This window comes from Anser cygnoides, chromosome 2 (genome assembly GCF_040182565.1).
Source record: "Anser cygnoides isolate HZ-2024a breed goose chromosome 2, Taihu_goose_T2T_genome, whole genome shotgun sequence".
Lineage (NCBI taxonomy): Eukaryota > Metazoa > Chordata > Aves > Anseriformes > Anatidae > Anser > Anser cygnoides.
In genome coordinates, this window is record NC_089874.1 from 84,586,826 (window position 1) to 84,607,807 (window position 20,982).

At 43.3% G+C, this 20,982-nt stretch overlaps 1 protein-coding gene across 2 annotated transcripts in view; it reads right to left on the reverse strand.

Annotated features, from left to right (window-relative positions):
• SLC22A23 (solute carrier family 22 member 23) overlaps window positions 1-20,982 on the reverse strand; it is a 97,397-nt gene that overhangs the window by 26,527 nt on the left and 49,888 nt on the right. For both annotated transcript variants that reach the window (XM_048050209.2, XM_048050208.2), the window contains exon 4: window positions 1,980-2,148. In XM_048050209.2, coding sequence (XP_047906166.2) covers window positions 1,980-2,148 — 169 coding nt within the window. The remainder of the gene's footprint in view (window positions 1-1,979; window positions 2,149-20,982) is intronic.

Sequence of the window (20,982 nt, forward strand, 5' to 3'; positions counted from 1 at the left end):
GAAAAAAGACTTGTAAAATTAATAAAAAAGGCTCAGAATATGGAAACCAGTGACATTCACTTTTACACTGATTGACAAATGATACAGGAACCATCCTATCACCTTGAATAGGATGTATTAGAATTTTATAACATATTAGAGGAGTTCTGCCTACTAATACCATTGTGAACGAGCAGGGAGAAGGAGGAAGCACTGCATGCAATAGACATTTGCTGCCAGGCAGGGAATAAATGAGTCGTGCAGTTAACGCAGGATAATTCAGGCCACAGTAGGAAAATTTCTGACAGAAGTGATTTGAATTCTCTTGTAAAGATGGAGAGAGGAAAGAATTACTTTCTAGGATTATAATGGAACAGCTTTTTTTTTTTTTAAATGTTTAAACATCCAGAATATCTCCCTCATACACAGATTTTAAGGCATTCTTTTATACAGGTCAGTATCGTGTATGCACCAGACATCATGCGGTTGCTACTACAGAAGTTTCCCCTAGTGAAGACAACATTATGCTAATTGAGTTGCCTTAAAAGCATACACATAAAGAATGTTATAAAATAAAGAAGTTTACTTTTCATCTGCTTGTTTTCTTCAAATGCTGACGTTCACCTGATTCTTCAGTGTAATTAACCATTATTCACTGTTTTTTTCCAGGTAAGTTCATTTTATTTTCATACAAAACCAAAATAAATACGTAGATGTTAAACAAAAAAGCCCCACACTTGCATCAAAACAGATACTTTCAGACTTGACTATAAGCATATTTTCTTTCTTATTTAGGCCTCGTTTTCACTCATCTTCTAAGAGACCTTCCTAAGAACAATTTTTAAAACTAACTTTTAACTTCAAATATACAATAAACTGCAAATTTTCCTTCACAAAGTGCCAATCCTCGCTGCGGATGCTGCCTCAGTTCTTGTACTTTTAAGCAGTGGTGCAGTCAATTGCACTGTTAGGGTGCTACCTTTAAGGGCTGATGCAATTTGGACTTCACCCTTAGCAAGAAATTCATCCTTGACAGAAAAAATATATATATATACAGTGTGTGTGCACACATATATATTTATACATGCACATATTTATACATGCACACACATATATACATGTATACAATTATATTAAAAAAGAGGAAAGTCAGGCAGCCTGCAATCCAAATGCTATTTGTCCTGTTATCCAAACTCTGCTCTGGGTATGTGGTGGGTAAGTAGCAAGCAGTGAATTTTTCCAGCTTCTTTGTTCCTTTGCTTATAGCAAGTAGATATTTTAATCTAGCCAGCGTTACCTTTAAAATTAATTACCTAGCCTGTTCTCAGTCTTACAGTTTTGTACTATCCTGCTCTCGCAAGCCTCTGCAGTGTTGTGCCACCACTGTGTGTCACTATTAAGACAAAAGCGCAAAGAAAGATTTTTGAGACATTTATAAAGTTCTGGTGAAGACAGACCCGGCACCACCAAGGTGGGAGCCTCCCGTTTCCCTAGGGTAGGCAGCATCAGGCCTGGAGCCCCATGCTGACGGAAGACCAGAAGAAACCAGGATGGGAGAAGTAACCTGTGGGAGCAGTGCCGTCGGCCCAACACACGCTAATTTGGGAGAAACCTAGCGGGGAGGCTCAGGGCTGGCCACCTCACACACATGCGGCGTCCAAGGGTGCTGCTCACGAGCGGATGCGTGTTATATTTAGTATGGCTCAGCCAGGCCAAAGGAACCAACAGTGACAGCCCAGAACCACAGGGCAGGTTTACGGGGAAAATATAGCCGTGCAGCCACAACAGCTAGACTGAGACGCGTCCTTTCAGGAGGCTTTTTCATCTTTAAAGGGGACACAACAGCCAGAAAAATTACAAAATGCAACTTTCAGCTCAATAGTTGAGCCATCTCCTGCATCCCCATCAGGCCTCAGCAGATAAAACCTATGCGAGCACCTCCAAATCCAGTATTAGGGGCTTGTGTCACCTTGGACGTGATGGAAGGAAGCAATACTTACACCCAGTAGAGCAGCATCAGCAGGAAGGGGCAGATGATGACCGCCTGGAGGACCTGCCAGTCCCTGCAGAGGGCAGCCAGCCCCGGCATGAGGAACTGCCCCGCCATTTCGATGAAGCTCGCCACCATGGTGATCATGAACCGGTGCGCGGGAGGACAGAGCTCTATCCCTGAAACACAGAGCACATGAAGCCACGTCAGGCCCACACCAGCAAAGGTGCCCACAGGATTACCTCCCCCTGGCCAGGTGCCTAGCTTCACAAAGCTTTCAGGGTCTTAACGTCCTTCAAGACCTTCAGCCATCGTCACGCATGATCATATAAATCTTGCGTCCTCATGCACTTAGGCTTCGAATACTCTGTCAGCAATGGAGAAGCTCATTAGCAGCTGGCTGTGGTGCTAATGTTGTGACATCCTGGCACCTACTGCATCTCCTGCAGCCCCACTGCATCCCGATTATCAACTTTCCTTCAGCCTGTGCCCAGGGGAGCATTTTAATAAAACAAATACATACATAACATGCATAGATAGATAGATTTTAAAGGAAAACGGAGGGAAAAAGATAATCCATAGATAGGGGGTTGAAACTTTTCATAATACCCAGAGACACTACATGCCTTTCCAATCAATCTGCTGGGAGACAGAGCACCACCGCTCTCAGCAGGATACAGTCTCCTAACTCATATGGGATGCCACCTGTCCACAGCTGAATACGCTATGACTCAGCCAGTTTTAAGCTGGTTTTTGCTGAGTGGGCTGTTCCTGGGATCACTTTTTGTTTTTGTAATACCTAATCTTGATCAACTTTCAAACAAGACAGCCTTCTATCTGTCTTCTCCTGTCCTCCATCCTTTCTTCTGCTGTAGGGCAATTTACACCATGACTGCTATCAGCAGTTGTCTCAGCTGCTTTGTGACAAGTGAGTTCAGCAGACAAAAACTTCCTTAAACCACGAGTTCTGTCTACCTTTATTCAGTCTTCAGAAAATAAAATGAATTTATCAGAAAGGCAGCTTTTTTTTTTAATCTCCAGAAGAAATAGCAGTAAAATTGGACTGCCTTCTGCAAATACATTCCAACATAAATAATGTTTTTGCCAGTAGGAATACAATAGAACCCACTATTTCAAATTTCCCACTTGCCCACACTCACTTCTACAGATTAATAATCAAGCACATAAACCTGCCACAAATGTTGTGCAGAACTTATCAGCATGCTGATACAGAAACGTAGGCTCATAAACGCTCATGATATGTTGCTGACAGCACTGGTGTTTTTCCTCGGGATGTTTCCTATGGTTGTTTTAAATTAAAATTTAATGGTTGTTAAAATTGTAATTGAAAAGCCATCAGACAATAGGAAGAGATGACAGCTGCTCATTCATTCACTCTCTCATCTGTAGGTTGTTCAGCATTTATCACTGTAACACAGATTTATATTAGCTGACCAGGAACTAGCTTGCAGATCAAATGTAGGATTAGACACCACACTTCTTTTTTTTTCTCCTTTTATTTTGGCCAGTGATAAAAACCACTGATGGATTCTTGCCAATACAAAAAGAAAATGTGTCTGTTGTGAGCAGCCCAAATTTTCATTAGCTTGACCACAAACAGAGCAGCTTTGGAAAACGAAGGGGGGAAAAATCCTCAAAGACTCTCACTTGGTATAAAACGCTTTTACGTTTTAATTAGGAAAATGAGATTAAAACACAGAGCTTCTTATGACATGAATATGGCTTCGTTCTTACTAATGAAGTATCCCAAGCCTAGCAAGGCGATTTTTAAATTCTATGCAAAGAGGTCACTTCCGTTTTATTTTCTAATCTGCAACTATGAAGCGTTTCTGTTTGTTTTGCTAAACCTTAAAGTTGCAGATACTCATGCTCCAGTGTGCCTTCATTAAGTACAAGGACCAGTTTTGTTGCCATAGAAACAGGAAGCCTGCATTAGGCAGGTAGGACTGTGGCATTTCAACTGCACTGCTTGGGTTAGTATGAGGTTAAAAAAAATAAAATAACCGAGACAAGAACAACTTCTGGATGAAGTCAGAAAGAGGCATCAAAATAATAGAAGTATGTGGTTTTGAGTCACTGGTGTGTAATACGTATCACTCCATATGCAGCAGTCGTTCATTGTATAGAAAGGAAGTCACTTTGGAGGCAGTTCCGCATCTGTTTTCTTTTCCAGATTATCACAGGCATATAATCACTTTTTGCCCTTTCTTCTAGAAAAGCTGGAGAATGAAAAAAAACAAAAAAAAAACCAACAAACCCTGCTATAGCTGGGTGAGCACAACTTTCAACTGACATCAGCGGGCACTTCATGTATTTGAAATATCACACCTCTGTGGAAATGTTCTACATATGAGGACAGTCTACTGACTTTCCAAAACCTCTGGCTTCAATTTGATATGATAAAATATTCAGCTCTGCAGTTTTTAGCAAGCATTTAGCAGCCAGGCTTGTTCCACCTCCACCCCAGGACTAGCAAAGGCTTCCTGCACCCTGCTGATGTTCTCACTGGTGCCTCGATGTGCTTGGCCACCAGACCTCTGTGTCCACACCAGTTTTCACCGAGTTCACACGATCCATTACTGGCTCACGTACAATTGCTGCAAGACAGAAATCAACTTCATCCCTCTGTGGCTAAGCTGGCAAGAAAGCTTCATTTCTTTCTTTCAGCAGAAACGTTTTCATCTCAATTACTTTGCTGAGCAGAGAGAGTCAAGTAAACCCTTGCCATACACACAAATCATGGAAACAACCGTCAGTATCACAAACTCCTGGATATATCCATCTGCTCCACTTGGAAAAATTTGTGTGGGCAAGGAGACAGGCATGGAAAAGACCTTGCTTACTTGCCCAGTGCTTCTCTTCCTGAAGACAATTGCCTAACCCTATGCGTGGTGCAGACGTGATCCTCACGTGCCCCATGGACACGAGACACACACCACAAGTCTCATTGCACAACACACAATCTGGCTAGGAAATGCAGAAGCTTAAAGTGTAGAAATCCTTGAAATCTATGAGAGAACGAGTGTGGAAATCTTCCCACTCAGAGACTTGGGAAAAAAAATCACTTTGTCCTGAAAGGTCTCTCACTGAGTTATTCAGAAATCCCATAGGAAATCATTTCAAATATCAGCCAAGGGAATAAGAACCACAGCAGCAACACTGGCTGCTCCAATGACAAAGGCCAAGCTCAAGAAAAAGATGTTCAAAACAACATTTTTTTGTATAAGGACAGACTTCAGAGCACTCGGAGCTCCTCTGCCACTTCATACACTGTCCTTTTCCAGCACTGCAGCAATGCCCTGCCTGGCCCCTAGCAGAGCCACATGCACCCCTGGGGTGTGTTAGACCTTCTGTATAGGGGGGGCTTTTTCCTCAGCACCTGAGAGGGTTCCCACTCGATGCTCCCCACGCTTCCCGATGGGAACAACCTTGGAAATGTCCTGGTCTGGCTCCCCTGGCCGGTGCAGAGCCAGCCCTCGGGTCACAGAGGAGCCGAGTTTCACAGAGGATGCCAGTGCGAGAAAGGCACCGATGGACCAACAGGGCAGAGCTTGGTCAGGCTTTCTGACCACCCAGCTTTAACCAGCAGGTTGTCAGGGCATCCTCTTGCACATTAGGTGAACGCAGAGATCAACAGAAGTTTCCAGCCTGCAGCATTTTTGAAACGTGTCTAAAAAAACACAGTAAGTAGTATTTAGGACCTGGCAGACCATACACTGAGAGCAACATTGTCATGCACAAGTCCTCATCAGATCCACACTGCATATTACGTGACAACAGTGGCAAGGCTGCAATGAGATTTTCTTGACAGACCAAAATAAAGAAACAACTGGAAATGAGAGCTTTGCTACTGGAAACGAGAGCTTTGCTATTTCTCAGCAGCCACAGCATGCCACTGGAGACAGGCAGATAGGACCTACCAACCAGGTTTTGTAATACCAAAATTACTTTTCTTTAAATGGGATTCATTTTCTCCCTCTCTCACACAAAACCCACTGTATTTCACCTGCTATGCAGCCCTTTGGGATCTTTGTTAAAAAGAAGGGAAAAGCAGATTCATTGCACAGACCAAATGAAGTGCTGAGAGGCCCTTCTGCAAATGCATCTGCGGTTTTACCAAGAAGAAGTTCCGTATAAACATCCATGAATTAATTCCCTACAATTGTCCAGTACTTGAACCAATGCATGCTGTTTAAGTCATTTAATCTGGAGACCAGTGCATCTGGAAGAGCTCTGGGAGCGGAGCAGACACTAAGATGTTTCTGGAGTGATGCTGTAGGCAGATGAGGTATGGCACATCTCAGACTTGCCTTTTTCAGAGCGTCTGCAGAGAGCCATTAGTCCTGAAAGCTCTCACTTCTTTTTTCTTTTTAATAGGTTTTGGAAACCTGGAGGTAGCTTGCAAAAGGAGCCAGGGCTCTAGCTTGTTCCACACCAAAATTAATTGCCCCCTCCAACAGCTCACCAAAAAGCCTCAGTTTTTTGGAAGACGACAGTGCTCCACCACACACCCCTGTGTGGCTGATAAGGTTTTACAAAGCTGAGGGGCTGGCAGCTCAGGCTGGGGTGCTGGTGAGAGGAGGGAGCTAACGGGGAGCGTCTGCAGAGGAGACGGACACACGGACGAGTGACTGGGGAGGAAGGACTGTCACCAGGCTGACATCATCTTGTGCTGCCACAAGGCATGGCTCAAAGCCTGCTTAGCCCAGCTCCTTCAGACCCCAATGGGTGGGCTGTCGTTGCTGTGAAGGGATTAAGGGCCAGATCCTGTCCTTTCTTACTTGGTCTTACCCTTATGCGCTGGTAACAGACCGTTTGCCTCAGATTTCAGAAGTCTTCTCATTTGTCCTCAGAGGCTGACATTTATTCTCATAGGATATTTGCACAATGAAGAATAGCAAAGACTTATTTAAAAAAAAAGTCATTTGCAAATAATATATCGAGAGGGAAAAGAGGTTAAATCCCACTGCCTGAACAACTCTCTAGCATTCACTCACTCATCTCCAGTCCCAAAACACAAAGCAATTCTTGCAATGTGGTCCAAGCACTAGCTACACCAGAAACCACAAGCTAGCTGCTTTCTGTGCCTTTGCAGTTTTCTCTCCCCCCCCCCCCAGTTTCAGACTATGAGCTGCCAAGACTGTAATTATATAGGATTATCCCCTGGAGAAAACAGCCAGGGCAAAGCACCTGAAGTCTGGGCTGCAGCCTTCCCACTGAGGGGGGGAGGAGACAAACTGACTCTAGATTCATTTTCATGGTTATAGTTTTTAAAATGCTACCAGAAAGAGGAAAAAAAAATCACAATTTTTGGCAGTTTCTACCATGTTACTATATACCCAACACTCCCTCCAAGGGCTCTCAGGTTGCAAGTCCTACCCCAAAAAGGGAGGAAAACAATTGCAGTTGCACAAAGCCCTTGCTATCAGCCAGGCAGAGGAAAGCACAGGTAATATGGTATTAGGTGTAAAATGCAGGACACCAGAAATCACTAATGATGGTAGCATCCTAACACACCAGAGCTGCGTGTGTCTCTCAGAGCCAGGAGCTGCCCAGCTCGGTCAGGAGTAAAGATGAGGTTTTGCGTTTGGAGCACAAAGCTAGGGCTCTGTGTATCAACAGAGCACAGAAGGAAAGGAAAAAAACACCCCAGAGCACTTAGTTTCCGAGCTGCTCAGCACTTCCAGCACATCCCACCACAGCTCCACTCCCTGAGTAGTTCTTGGTGATCCTAAGAACTACTTGGGGGTGACCCCGTCCTGCTGTTCCTGATTTCCTAATTCCCACCAAGCTCTCTCAAACCTCAGAGACCTCATCCTCCTCCAAGACTCTCCGTGGGGTTTGCCCTCGGCCATAAGCAGATCATGCTGCTGGATATTGCTACAGGGGCACAGTCCCCATGCCCGTGGGAGGCTCAACCACCAGACAGGACTGAGCAGCAGCTGTTAAAAACTCCCAGACAAGCCTTTCAGTTTGCAGCTGGCTGCTAGGGGGAAAATAAATAAAATACATAAAATCCAGCAAATACCTGCCTATATATCCAAATTTCCAGGGGGTTACTAGACTCAAACTTGCAAGCTCTGCCAGCCTCAGCCAGGGGCTAAGGCCACTCCTTGCCTCAATCAGCGTGCTCCGAACCCAGCACGGGCTGAAGCGGCACAGGTTAAGCCTGCGTGTGCTCCCGGCTCCGCATAGACACTGCTCTTTTTCTTGATCGTTTCTGCTGTCACCAGAAGCAGCTAAGGAAGCGCTGTGTGTAAATACAGTTTATTAAGGAACAGCAAATAGAGCAGCGCGGGGAAGGAAAGGTTATCACACACCCCGCAATCAGCCAATTCATGTAAACAAATGACAGAGATGGACTGAAAGGAAAGGAAAAATCTAATTTCCTCTCTGGAGAAATCCAATCTGTTGTCAAGCAAGGACAGCAGTAATAGACTAAACCTCCAATGACCAAATAAGAAAAAACGGGATTATTCTCCCCCAACAGCACAGTAGGACAAAATTTATTCTAAAATACATCTAAGAAAGGACATGGGTGCTCCTTCAAAGGTACTTTTCTACACATCATAGGTTTTAGGAGGGTTTCTTTTAAACACACAGTAGCCCACCATTTACACCTAATTAACGTTTTTAATGTGTGTCAAACCAGTCACCCGTGTGCTGACACAGCCCGAGGTGACAGACGCCCCAGTGACACCTCGGCGGGCACACGGCGGCAATCCCTGATCCTGACCAGCACAGGTGCCTGCTGCCTACCAGACCGAGCTATGAGGTAAGTCAATATCTCATCTGAATAGGCGTCTTTTCTCACAAAAACTATACCGTGTGTTCAGCTGGCATATGAGCACCAGGCCTGTGCTACAACTGCGGGCTCACTGCCAGGCCTCGGCCAGTGCGAGCGCTGCAATGCGCACAGAGATGTGCAGCACCAAACGAGTAAGCACGGCAACACCTCCTGTCCAAAAACCAGCCAAAACCACAAGGCACATTACCCTGCTTCTCCTGACTCTCCCCTGTAAGAGACACAAGGCAACCTGATTTCAGGATGAGCCCCCCTGCCAGCTGCAGCCCACCTTTGGCTGCCCACAGCAGCAGTGATGTTGCTTGCAAGACAAGCTCCCAAAGCAGGCCGCTGGCTGCTAAGGATACCTTCAACACGCCATGCTGCCTTTTACTACACCATGTCATAAAAATCAAAGAAATGTTAAATCACGTTTTTGGCACTGCCAAAATCGTTGCCATCTATCCTGCTTCCAGAGGAATGCAACCCTGCAGCAGCACGCAGCCAACAGCAATTTTTGGTGACAGTTGCTGTGTGTGAACAATGGCGTTATGGAATAAAATACAGAGGATGGTTCTGGAAACCACAACAGCAGTATCATACATATAATATATACAGTATACAATATATAACACGGTAATTTCAGAATGCAGGTGACCTAATTTAAATGTGATTGCAACAGTGATGAAAAAAGCTTGGATAGGAGATAGGCCTTCATATACATTAACTACCTATAAAACCAATTGTTTTCCACCTCCAGTCTGTAACTTCCTGTTCTCCCCACCCCAGACTCTCCAAAACCACGTCAATATTGTGTTTTTATTTGTGTGCCAGACTAAGACTGCATGGAAATACGTTGCTTTCTTCCTTGTTCCAAAAAGGTGTCTTGCTCTAAAGGAAACACACAGCTGATCACACGAATATTTTGCAAACCTAACACCTCTGCTGTTCACAACAGCTGGCCCCTTTTCTCTTGGCAGGATCTAAATCACAATTGGCGTCTTTTTGACAGGAATGAATGAGAGCAGCTGAAACAAAAACCACAGTGCAAGAAGCATCAGAGGAGCTCATTTTCTTTTATGCTTCAGATGAAAGGATTCTGCATCTGTATTTGTCAGAAAATTTCAACAATATTGTAGCCACTTAAAGTAAGAAAAGAGAAGAAATTCAATAGATGCAAATCTGCATGGCAATCTCTTAATTAACCAAGTGGCAAATAAGTTGCCAACAGCAGCTATTTCTAAACCTCAGTTCTCAACCTCCAGGCAGATGACAGTCCCCAAAAAGGTGAGCAGGATAAAGTAAACCCAAAACAAAGTGTTAGGCATTTATTAAACGTTTCTGAGCTCACCGAGGCAGTAGGGAAGCAAGGGGCAGTGCCCAGCAGCCCCGCTCGGGAGATGATTCCTGCAGCCCCTCTAGGGGCTAGGCAGCCAATTCAGCCAAAAGCATTTAGTAAGCACGTTTGTGAGAGGCTGTCACACACTGGGCCCCTGGGGTATCCTTGTTTTTAAAGATTTATGCCACCAGGCACTCTGCTCAGTTGTCTCGTAAACACTGAGGAGGAGGAACTCCGGAGATTCAGAGCCAATAAGCCGTTGTATTTCGGGAGCTTTCATCAAGGTGTCCATCTGCTGGAGAGGGAAGTGCTGTTCGGACTAGCAGGTGACTTTCGCATTAGATAGTGCTCTGTCTCTGAGATTTAGCGTGAAAACTGACACAGACCTGGGAAATGCGGAGACGGTTACAGAATGAAAACGCCCATGCGGCGAGCGAGGAACATGGTGAACAATACACAAACCACAGCACCAGGAATCAGTGCAAGCAGGTTGGCCTGTGGTCACACCTCCTCTAATTTCAACCCCATGACAATACAAAAAGCGAAGCAATGAACCTTTGGTAGTATAGGTGGCTAGCAAATCCATGTTGATACAGAATTGGCCAATGCATGGTTGGAAGATGTGTGGGTCTTGGTTTTCGTCTTCCATTTTCCAGCTAGCTTCTATCTTCCAAATAACATACCCAAGAGGGAGTAAAACAAACAAAAAAAACAAACATCCCCCCAAAAAAACAAGCCAACAACAACAAAAAAGGAAATGAAACCAAAAAGCCTTTGTAAGGGAAAAAGAAGTTCCTGCATTATATTCTTAGCAGCAGCCTTGAGAGGCCATTTAGTGGACCTTGCCATGGCACAAGCAGACAAACTGCAGCATATTGAGAGCTCTTCCACAGTTGTTTCTAGGATTCCTCTTGAAAGAGGCAAGAGGACAAACTCACATTTTCTTGCATGGCTTCAGCAGAGGGCCACCGGGTTAACTTGGGAGGGCAGCATCTCTCGTTGCACACACAGAGTTTAGTACAGTGGAACATCTCTCACATTCCTACTGTCATGTATAGAATTAAAGACTTCAGATTCTCATCTCAGATTTAGATTCAAATTTCTTCCTTGCTAAATTTACAAACACCACCTGTGAACAGCTTTTTTTCCTGAAGAACCAGAATCCTTCAAAATGGTAAAATCTGACTTGAGGGTGAAGAACAATGAAAGACTAGCGTTACAATTGCTGTGCTAGGTATGCCCACGCAATACCAAAACAGACCATCCAAAACCATCTGCTAGGATTTGAAGTCTTCCCAGGATGGGATCCCTGAAAAATACGCGAGTTTTTTCAACACTCCAAGCAGACCAACAACCCAAGCAGACTTGCTCTAGAAGGGTAAAATACCAACATAACCTGATAAAACTCTGGTAAGAGCTAAATATTTCTGCTCAACAGATGGCAAAACCCCTCCATTTCCTATTGATTTGCAATAACTTTGAAAATGAGAAAGCTCACATTCCTCAATATCCTCCTTTCATGGAGGTTGGCAAGTATGCTGGGGAAAAAAGCGACCTTCCTGCAGAGGATGCTCGTCCTCACCAGTGAAAGACCTCTTTCAGCAAAAACCTGCCACTTACAGAAGAGTTTGAAAGATGGCAACACTTGCTGATTTGTTCCAAATAAAACCAGAACGAATTGCTTAAGCAATTAATAACACAACATTTAAAAGAAACTGAACTCCCTGGGAAGAATCCAACTGCATTTCATAGAAGCGGGTTTCACTTGCTCTGATAACATTACTCAACTTTGTACACATCACAACTGTGGCTAAAACTATGAAGATGCATACCCGCACTGCCTCCGCCCCATGGAGATCAATATTTAACCTCTTCCTTACCGATTCCCAAGCATTTCTCTATGTGACTCGTAGGTTTCAAAGGGCAGGTACAACTGAGTGGTGCTTCTCTACCTGTGCCAGTGCAAAGTCAAAGGCAAAGCAAGACCTGTGGGTAGAGGCATAGAGTCGCCTCCTATGCAGGCAAGGCCAGCAACGCACAGCATGTGGTGCTGGACATCCCCTGCCGAGGGTCCAGCTTCAGGTACATCAGGAAAAACCCCCACACTTACCACCCTTCTGTAGCAACAGAGAAGAGAGGCAGGGGAGATAGAGATATGTTTACAGAAGCAGAGGAAATCTGAACTGCTCCTCCGCCTCGCTGAGCAATGTTTCTAATCAAAAGTTGAAGAAAAAAACAGAAGACATTTGGAAGTGCTGTAAACCCTTCAGCTATGAAAGACATGTGGAGAGTGCTGCCAAAGAGCAGTCGTATTTATTATACTGAACTCCGGTGCTTGCACAACGAAGGGTAAAGCTCAGAGGGCTATATAATTGGGATGCATCTTGAATTCTGAGCCAAGGGCAAAAATAAGTAAGTAAACGACGAGGAGTAACATGAGAGAGTAATAAAAATAAATAAATAAGGAGCAGAACTGTTTAGAACTACGGGTCCTAAACAATAATAAAAAAAATAAATTCTAAGTTGCAAACCAAAAGCTTCTATCAGGTACCTAAGAGGGATAGGCGTGCTATGCTATTTATGAACTAAAGGAAGAAAAACAGCTTTATTGTTTTTCATTTTAGTTCTCAACACTTGAAGCGCAGTCTTAAAAGGAAGAGCTTTTTGCCTGCTTCAGGTCTGACTGAGGGCTTAGAAGAACCTCTTAACCACGACGTCTAGGATCGGAACAGGCGTGGTAAAATTCAATGGCTTAGACTGTGCACACATGGGTTGAAGACTACAGCCTCGATACCTCTGAGCCTGCCACTCAGCGTGATCAAAAGAAACCACGTGCCAAAAGCGCGAGGCCTGTGGGTCCCACCGGGAGAGCAGGGATGGGGGTGACCACCAGCGTGCTGAGGTCTGCCCACCCTTCCCAGCAGGGACTGGCTGGATCCCCCCCAAAAGCCCTTGCATGAGGCTGTAGGGAAAGGTAAAAGCAAGTGAAAGTCTCTTTACACTTCCCTCCTCATTTGCACAATGCTTCCAGATGTTCTGCAGTACTGCAGGCCTCCCGGCCAGGTACTGGCCTTTTACCAGGGCAATTTTAAGCTCAGGTTTCTAAGAACAGAAGCTTCTGTTGCTGTCACCGCTTCCTTATTTTAAAGGATCTTCCTATAAGGTTAAGCCACAATAAAACACTGAAATTCTACAAAACCATCCAATAAACAACACTTCAGTCAAACTGCTTCTTCAGTCACTTCCTCGCATTTATAGTTTCACCAGATGTTCCATATGGAAAAAGGAAGGCCATTTCTACCAAGAGCAAGAATAGATGGAAATAAACAACAAGAAAAAAGTTTCTAAATAAAACTACTTCATTTTCTGCTTTTGTCCAAAGGAGAGGAAATGCCCGGTGTTCCTAAATGCTGGATGACAGAACATCCTGAGTCACAGGTGAGCACAAGGTGCCAGGCATCAGCTTTGCAGCACACAGCCTGCCAGAGCCTGAAAGGGAGCTGGCTTTCAAAGGGTTACTTGGTGCTACACTGTTCCAACAGTGTTTCAATAACCCTAAAGACCTCAAAACCCCACTCCCTACAATCTAATTTAAGGGGAAAAACTTCTGCCCAGGGTGAGTGTGTGCTGCATTCACCTAGCACACACAAAATCGTGGCACACCACGACTCTGCCATGTCCATGTGCTATCAAAATGCATCACTAATTATTTACCCTGTAAAACAATATATATATATATATATAAAATTTACAACCATGCCTGAATAGGCCTGTGAAAGAAACGCAGGACTCCACAGCGCTCATTTCAGTGCAGAAAAAGATGTCCATCAGTCTGGGTATACAGGTAATATCTGTAAGCAAAGAACAAGCTCCACAAGCTTCTCTTGTCTTGAAATTTCATCTGGTTTAATCTGAGTTGATATCAAGTGCCCTGATGCTCGCAGGCCTAAGGCTATAGAGCTATACCAAAACCCAGCAGCCTCCTACATCTGAGGAGGCTGAGCTACAGGCTAGCAACATCATCTAACTCTGGACAGTACAGATAGTTGCATCTTCCAGTATTCACTGTGTGATGGTAAATTGCCAGTAAACACCCAGGCAAACAACCTGCAAAAGTTTCGCTATCCTTAATGGATTCCCCTTACCCTCAAATACAGACAACACACTCCTGGGCCTTTACCCCTATGGAGTTAAATGGCAGGTACAGACTTCTCCGTGAGCTGGATTTTCCTTTAACCTGTCCAGAAGCTGTTGCTCAGATCATTTTGCATCTGGCATTGCGCACCTATAAATAACATGGCCACAACACAGCCATGTACTCACGTGCATTTGATCAAAATAAACTCACCTAAGAGGGAGGCCACCTTTGAAATGGAAACAAATGGACACAGGAAAGCTGAGGATTTACAAGCCTGAAAATTGCAGAGCTAGTTACCGCTGGAGTGCCACTGCCATTGCTGTGCTGCTGTCACCAGCAACTCTTTGCATAACCACAAAAATCAAAGCAGAAGCAACTGTGATGAGTTTTTTTTTTTTCTTTGGGTGGGCTGGTGGAATTGAGGGAAGGATTGAGAACCACACAAAAAGAAAATAAATAAAAATCAAACCATCACCCAGGTACGAGCCTAACCACATCAATACATTTATTATTACAGCTATGCCTGACAAAAAGCAATATGCAAGCTCCTAAAAGGAGAAGGCAAACATAGGTAGCACAGGAATTGAACAAGGCAAATTGTTCATTGAAAAAAGAAATGCCTACAGCATAGATATCAAGATAACGATGCAACTGGTTTCCAACACTACTGAGCTCCTCAGAAGCAACACAACTTGGCGTCGAGTGACGACACAAGCCTACTGCTTTTCTCCACTGTGCTCCTGTGCTTGGGGCTGCTTCCCAATTACAGCCAATTTCTGAACTCCAGATATGAGAAAATTGGAAATGCTGATACAGACAGTCCCACAGGGTTTTCGGCAGTTTTAATATTGACCTGGCTGGCTGGTGGAGAATCATCTGCAAACAGTGGCGCAGATTAAGATCTGAAGCGTGGTAGCAACTTCATTTCACAATCCTCCTTCAGAACAGGAAAACTCCCCATGCAGTCCACCACACAAAGGAGGGGAGGCAGCAAAATATATCCAAGTTCTGTGCAAAGAAGGAAAAGTGCAGGCACACGAGCCTTGCACTGATTTATTATTGGCTTGTCAGTAGCTAGCATACAAAACCAACTGTACAAGCAACAGCTGTATTTTTCATTTCAACAATCATTGCACATCTTTCCTAAAGATACAAAGATTCAAAGCTGATTTTTCCATTTTAGCTAATGCCTGCACAAGCATAACAAAAAAGGAAACAGATGTTGAGGGGTTAAGAAAAAAAAAGAAAAAATGCTTTTTGTATCCTCTCCCTCACCAAAACATGAATAATGTAACAGAGGTCAACGTATTCAGGCACAGGTCCTAAATGCATCAACTGTAAACTTAGTTGTTTGGAAAAACAGATTAAAGTTATTTAGAGATACACACAGAATAAATAACAATGCTTGGAACTGGTACTTCTAAGAACTTCTTCATGCCTAGATACTGTATATCCACACTGAACTATTTATAACAGATTTAAAGCTCTAGGTCTAACCATTAATTTTCATACATCATATCTGATTCACTTGCCTATTAAAAGGATTTTCCCTTCTGCTCAGCAGTCAGTTATTCATTAACCTCCTAGAAACATTTGTAGAAGGCACAGTTTATTTCAGGAAAGAATAGGAAATCATTATTACAATGAAATTTGAATTTATTATTTAAGACAAACAGAACAGTAGGTAATGGGACATAACAGGTCAACATCAGAAGAAATATCAGAATAACTGTTCTGGACATTCTTGACAAGGAAAATGGGTACTAAGTTGAAAGAATATGATCACAGCAGCAGAAAACCAAAATTTTCAACCAAAAAAAAAAAATGTATTTCAAGAAGGAAGCCTTACACTGAAAACACTCCCATAGTCCAAGAAACAAGTTCTCTTAGATCTGATGCTTCAGTTTGGTTTCCACTTTGTGGCTGACCACCTACTTCCACTTCAACAAAACACGTTGCATTCTGAAGTGGCCCAATAGATATTTGTGCTACCAGAAACACTGCCATGTACAACAGACGAGGCTTCATCAAAACAAGAGCACAACAAGTAGCTAACCCAAAGAACACATTTCTCTTGATTACACCTTGCACCAACAGGTATTGCCACCAAAGAGAAAAAGAAAAAGGTTGCTCTGTCCCAGCCTCTTCCTCCCATGGTTTCACACACAAACCATTCAGTGACTCTGGGCTGCAGCATGTGCAGTTGGTTAATATTTACCCCTATTTATACCACATAGCTCTTATCGCCAAAGGATCCTAACACAAAACGTACCGCCTCTCAAAATATGCAGGAATTGTTCCACCTCTGCTCACAGGCTGATGGTTTCTGGTATAGGTTTAAACAGCTCTGTAGAAATCCATGCAATACTTTACTCCAGCTCAAGAAAGCAGCAAAACTAATCCTTGCTCTGAAACGCGATGGGGAATTTGCCTAGGTAGGAATGTGGTATCTGCACATCGGCAACGCTCTTTCACCATGAAGTGATCTGGGTTTCTCTTCCATGCCTTGGCAGAACATGGGTGGGTTGGAGGGAAAGAGTAGTTCATCTTCATCTCCTGACCTTTGTCTCAAAAGCAGGGCAACTATAACTGGCCCTTGAATTTTGGAAATAACTTGTAATGTTTCAGAATAAAGAGAAGCTGCATTTGCTTCAGAACCTGGTATCATAACATAGTCAACATGCATTGCTGTCACTCTCCAAAAACCTGGCTAATTAAGAATATCACGTATTTGAAAGATTCATAAGCTGGGTCTTACAACACCCTCAAGCAATCTTTCTGCAGTTGGAATGGTTACGAACTGATTTAAAAAAAAAAAAGACTATTTGAACCATTATTTAATTCTGAACCCAACAGAATGAAAATATCATGTTGATTAAAAACACGGCTGAAAACAGCTGGCTGCAAAATTATCTGAAGCATGGTCAACACCTTGCTCTCAGCAGTGCTATTTGCTGCTGGAAAACCAACACCAGTTGATCATCATGGAGGTCATTTCTTCCACTTCAATAAACTCCCCCTCATTGAGATTTTTTTTTTTTCAGGGAAAATAGAAAAATAGTGTGTGGCATTTAGGATTATAAATATATTTTTTCATTAAACAAAATAAAATCAGACGTGAAACTACAAGGTATGCCAGGCAATGAAGTAAGACCAGAAGTTGGCGGTCGCTGGTTCCCAGCACGCTCCCACAGCTGGCTGTGTAGCCCCAAGGATGATGTTTGTCACCAGCAGGCATAGCAGGGGGGCAGTGGCCACTGTCAGAGGCCTCTCTGAGAGACCACAGGGCCTCCTTTGAACTGGGACAGCTGTTTGAAAGAATAAGGTCCTCCCAGGTCTCATAAGCAAACAGAGGCACGTGACAAAAGAAAGAGAGCTTGAAGAGTAATTTTTTTTTTTCCTCGGGAAGCAGACAGAGCATGTCTTCTGCATGGGAAATCAGGGAACGTAAGTTGGTACCACGTGAGAATTCAGACATTTCTCTTCCTAACGAGCTTCCTCGGAGACACTAACCAACACAGACGTTTTGCCTATTTCTTTGCTGCAGCGGTACTTACTTTTAAAGGCAGGCAGCGTGCCAGGCTTCTGTACCAAGCAGCGATGCAGAGTGAGCAAAGGGAAGCATCCTCATTCAGGGACTGCAGTCTTCCCTCCCAAAGGAGCTGCATCCCAAGCACCCTGGCACCCATCTTCTCGTGGCCAAACCCACCCACCCCAGACATTTCTGGCTTTCTACTTATTCATCACCACTCTTGCAAACCATGAGGATTGTTCTTCCTTTCACTATGATAGCAATCAGCCCAGAAGTCCTCCGTGCCCAACAGCAAAATGTTGTGCCTTGGCTGCTGTCCCGTGGAAAAACCTATGTTTTTCCTACTTACAGCTACATTTAAGCTTACCTACCACCCTCTGCACCATCTTTTACAGCTATGGCTAAGTTGTTTCCAGAACTTGAGAACATTTGGGTCTCTCCTGTGTCTGCAAGGTAGACATACCCTCAGACGACAGAGCTGCTCTCAAACGTCAGCTAAAGCCTACTGAAGTAAGCTGATAGTGCTACAGTGTGCTTTGACTGCACAATTTCATTCGGATATGGGTGTAAATAAATAAATAAATCAAGGAACTGTTAAAGAAGAAATAGGAACAACACCTGTGTCTGATGCTACCTGCTTGTTTTCACAGAAATTCAACTTGTAAAAAAAATCTTAAAAAAAAATCCTTATTTTCAGACATACCCCCAGATACTAAGGTTTTTGTTTTTTTTGTTTTTTTTTTTTTTTTTTAAACCTCCAAGGCACTGCATTGCATAGGATCAGTCTGCCTTCCTAGAAAGCCTATTCAGATATGTTGGTTTTCATCTGGGGATAACTCAGGTGTGCTGGTTACCCAATCTTAAAAATCAGGTTACCAGCAAAAGCAAAATCTGCTGGAGTGGGTGGTGGTTTAGGAGCGAGGAATCCTTCCACTCCAAATCACATTTTTGTGCACTTCTACAGCTGGATTTAAATCAGACCTATTTGAATTTCTCAATCAAATCTTTTTAATTACAATTAATTTTAATTACAATTAAAATCACAGTTACAATCACAATTATGCTTACCATAATTAAAACTAATTATAAAAAAATGAAACAAAATTTTACAAATTAATTCAGAATACTCTTCAAGTGAAACACGGAACTGCTGTCAAAGTTTTAAAGAAAGCCAGACACTGAACTTGCAGAAGCCATTGACTAATGTCCTGAAATGAGAGTTTGCAGAAGGTGTTGCTCAGCTTTTGACAGCTATACTTTCCCCCAGATGCGCAAAGAATATTTTGTTAATTTCAGTTTGTTTAAATTAAACTTCTACTACAGGCTTCGAACTTGACACTGAAAGATATCTATGGGAGTGGGGAAGTTTCAGGACACCAAAAGCTTGTTCTTCTCTTTCCTCCAGCATCTGGTGTGTTATCTACCATAATATCAAACTTCTTGAAGGACGTGGTGACCAGAAACAAAAAGCCACAATGCTCCCTTTGTTTTACGAGATTGGTTTGCAATAAAGGACAGAAACATGTTTTTATAAACTCCCATTTTGCTTAAGCAAAAGAGCTTGCGAACAAGCTTTTATTTCACTAATAATTAATTTATAAACAATATTTGTGCTTTTTAATTCCATTTTCCATCCAAGTGCAGCTTGGCACAAACCACAAGGAAAAAACTATCTATTAATCAGGGATCTGAGCAAGCGTGAGCTGAGTCCTACAACTGCTTCGGTAAGCATGTCTACAGACATACAGTGTGCACCCACCCAGTTTTCCAGGAGCACTGCCAAATGAATGTGAAAACTATATTTAATTACGAGTCAACATATTTGAATTACTACCAGCCAGTGATCAGTTACTTCCTTTTTGAAAAGCATCTTAAATAATTTAGCTCTGATTTTAAGCTAGGGTTTTAGCCTGAAGGCTGGAATAGAAGATCCGTAGCCAACTCTTGGTGTTCCCCACACCACCTCTTGAAATGATTAGCAGAACCACTGCAATTTTGTGGATTGCGTTAAGCAGCATACAACCCTGCTGCAGACCCTGACCTAGCTGAATGGGGCTATTTCTGCAAGTACAAGTTGAGCAGCTTATAAACAAACCCTTATGACCTGACCCTGAACACACAAATGCTCCCGCATCCCAAAAGGTACTTTGTAATGATTTCAGTGCTTATAGGGCACAAACGTCTAAAGACATTGAATTATGGTTCTTTTATACTGATTGTGGTTGATGAGGAAGAGTGCTGAGACCAAGGTGTCCTTTCCCTAGACCTTACAGGTGCAAAACAGCTGTGCAAAGCTCTACTTTTCTCAATTCTCCTGCCTTCCCTATACAACCATACAAAGCCTCTGCCTCCTTCAGTTTCCACCGCTCCCCCCCTTTTCCATCAACTGAAAACAAATGCTGTCGGAAGGATGGGCTGAGCAAAGTTTCTTGTTCTTCTGGCTGACAGACAAAATGTTGAAGGCTTTTGCATTCTACAACTGCTCTGTCCATCGTGTTTTCTGGCTCAAAGATGTCAACGGTTGTCACTGTCCAATACTGCGCCACATTAGCCACCATAAAGAGAAGCTTTAGACCTTGCTTCATTCAGCCAGTCTTCGTGCTATTATGGAAGGAGGAAAAAAATAAACAAACCCAGCACCAGAAAAAGCATCAGCAACCTAGGCAGGTATGTGGGAAGTCACAGTTTTCAGAGGAGCCAGTCAAGTTCAGTGCCAGTGGCAGGACAGTAATATCTGACCTGTGCAGTTACACTGGCAGACAGACAATAATCGACTGAGATCTGCTGGAAGGGGGTGGAGAAAAGCCTTCTTACATACGATTTTGTGCATGCAAAGAAGAACTGTGAGGGTGAATCTATACTGAATAAACCTGTCATGCCACATGGGTGTAGAGTGCATCTGATCCCACAAAAACGATCTTAAAACCACATTTACTGCATCATAAAACCACAATCTCAATATTCTGGCACACTATAACAATGTTTTGCTGATGGCACTTTGGTTGAGACAGAGCTGTGCAGCTATGGGGTAGGGGAGGCCAGACCATTGCTGTTGCTTTCCAAATTTTCTAACATTTGAGTATTTTGCAATAACAGAATTTTAGATGTTCCTTTCAATAACACTTCTTTTGGGGAAAAAAAAGAAGTAGGCAGCAGAGGTGGCTTTGATTTGAAAAGCTCTTCCTCAATTAAGCTGTGG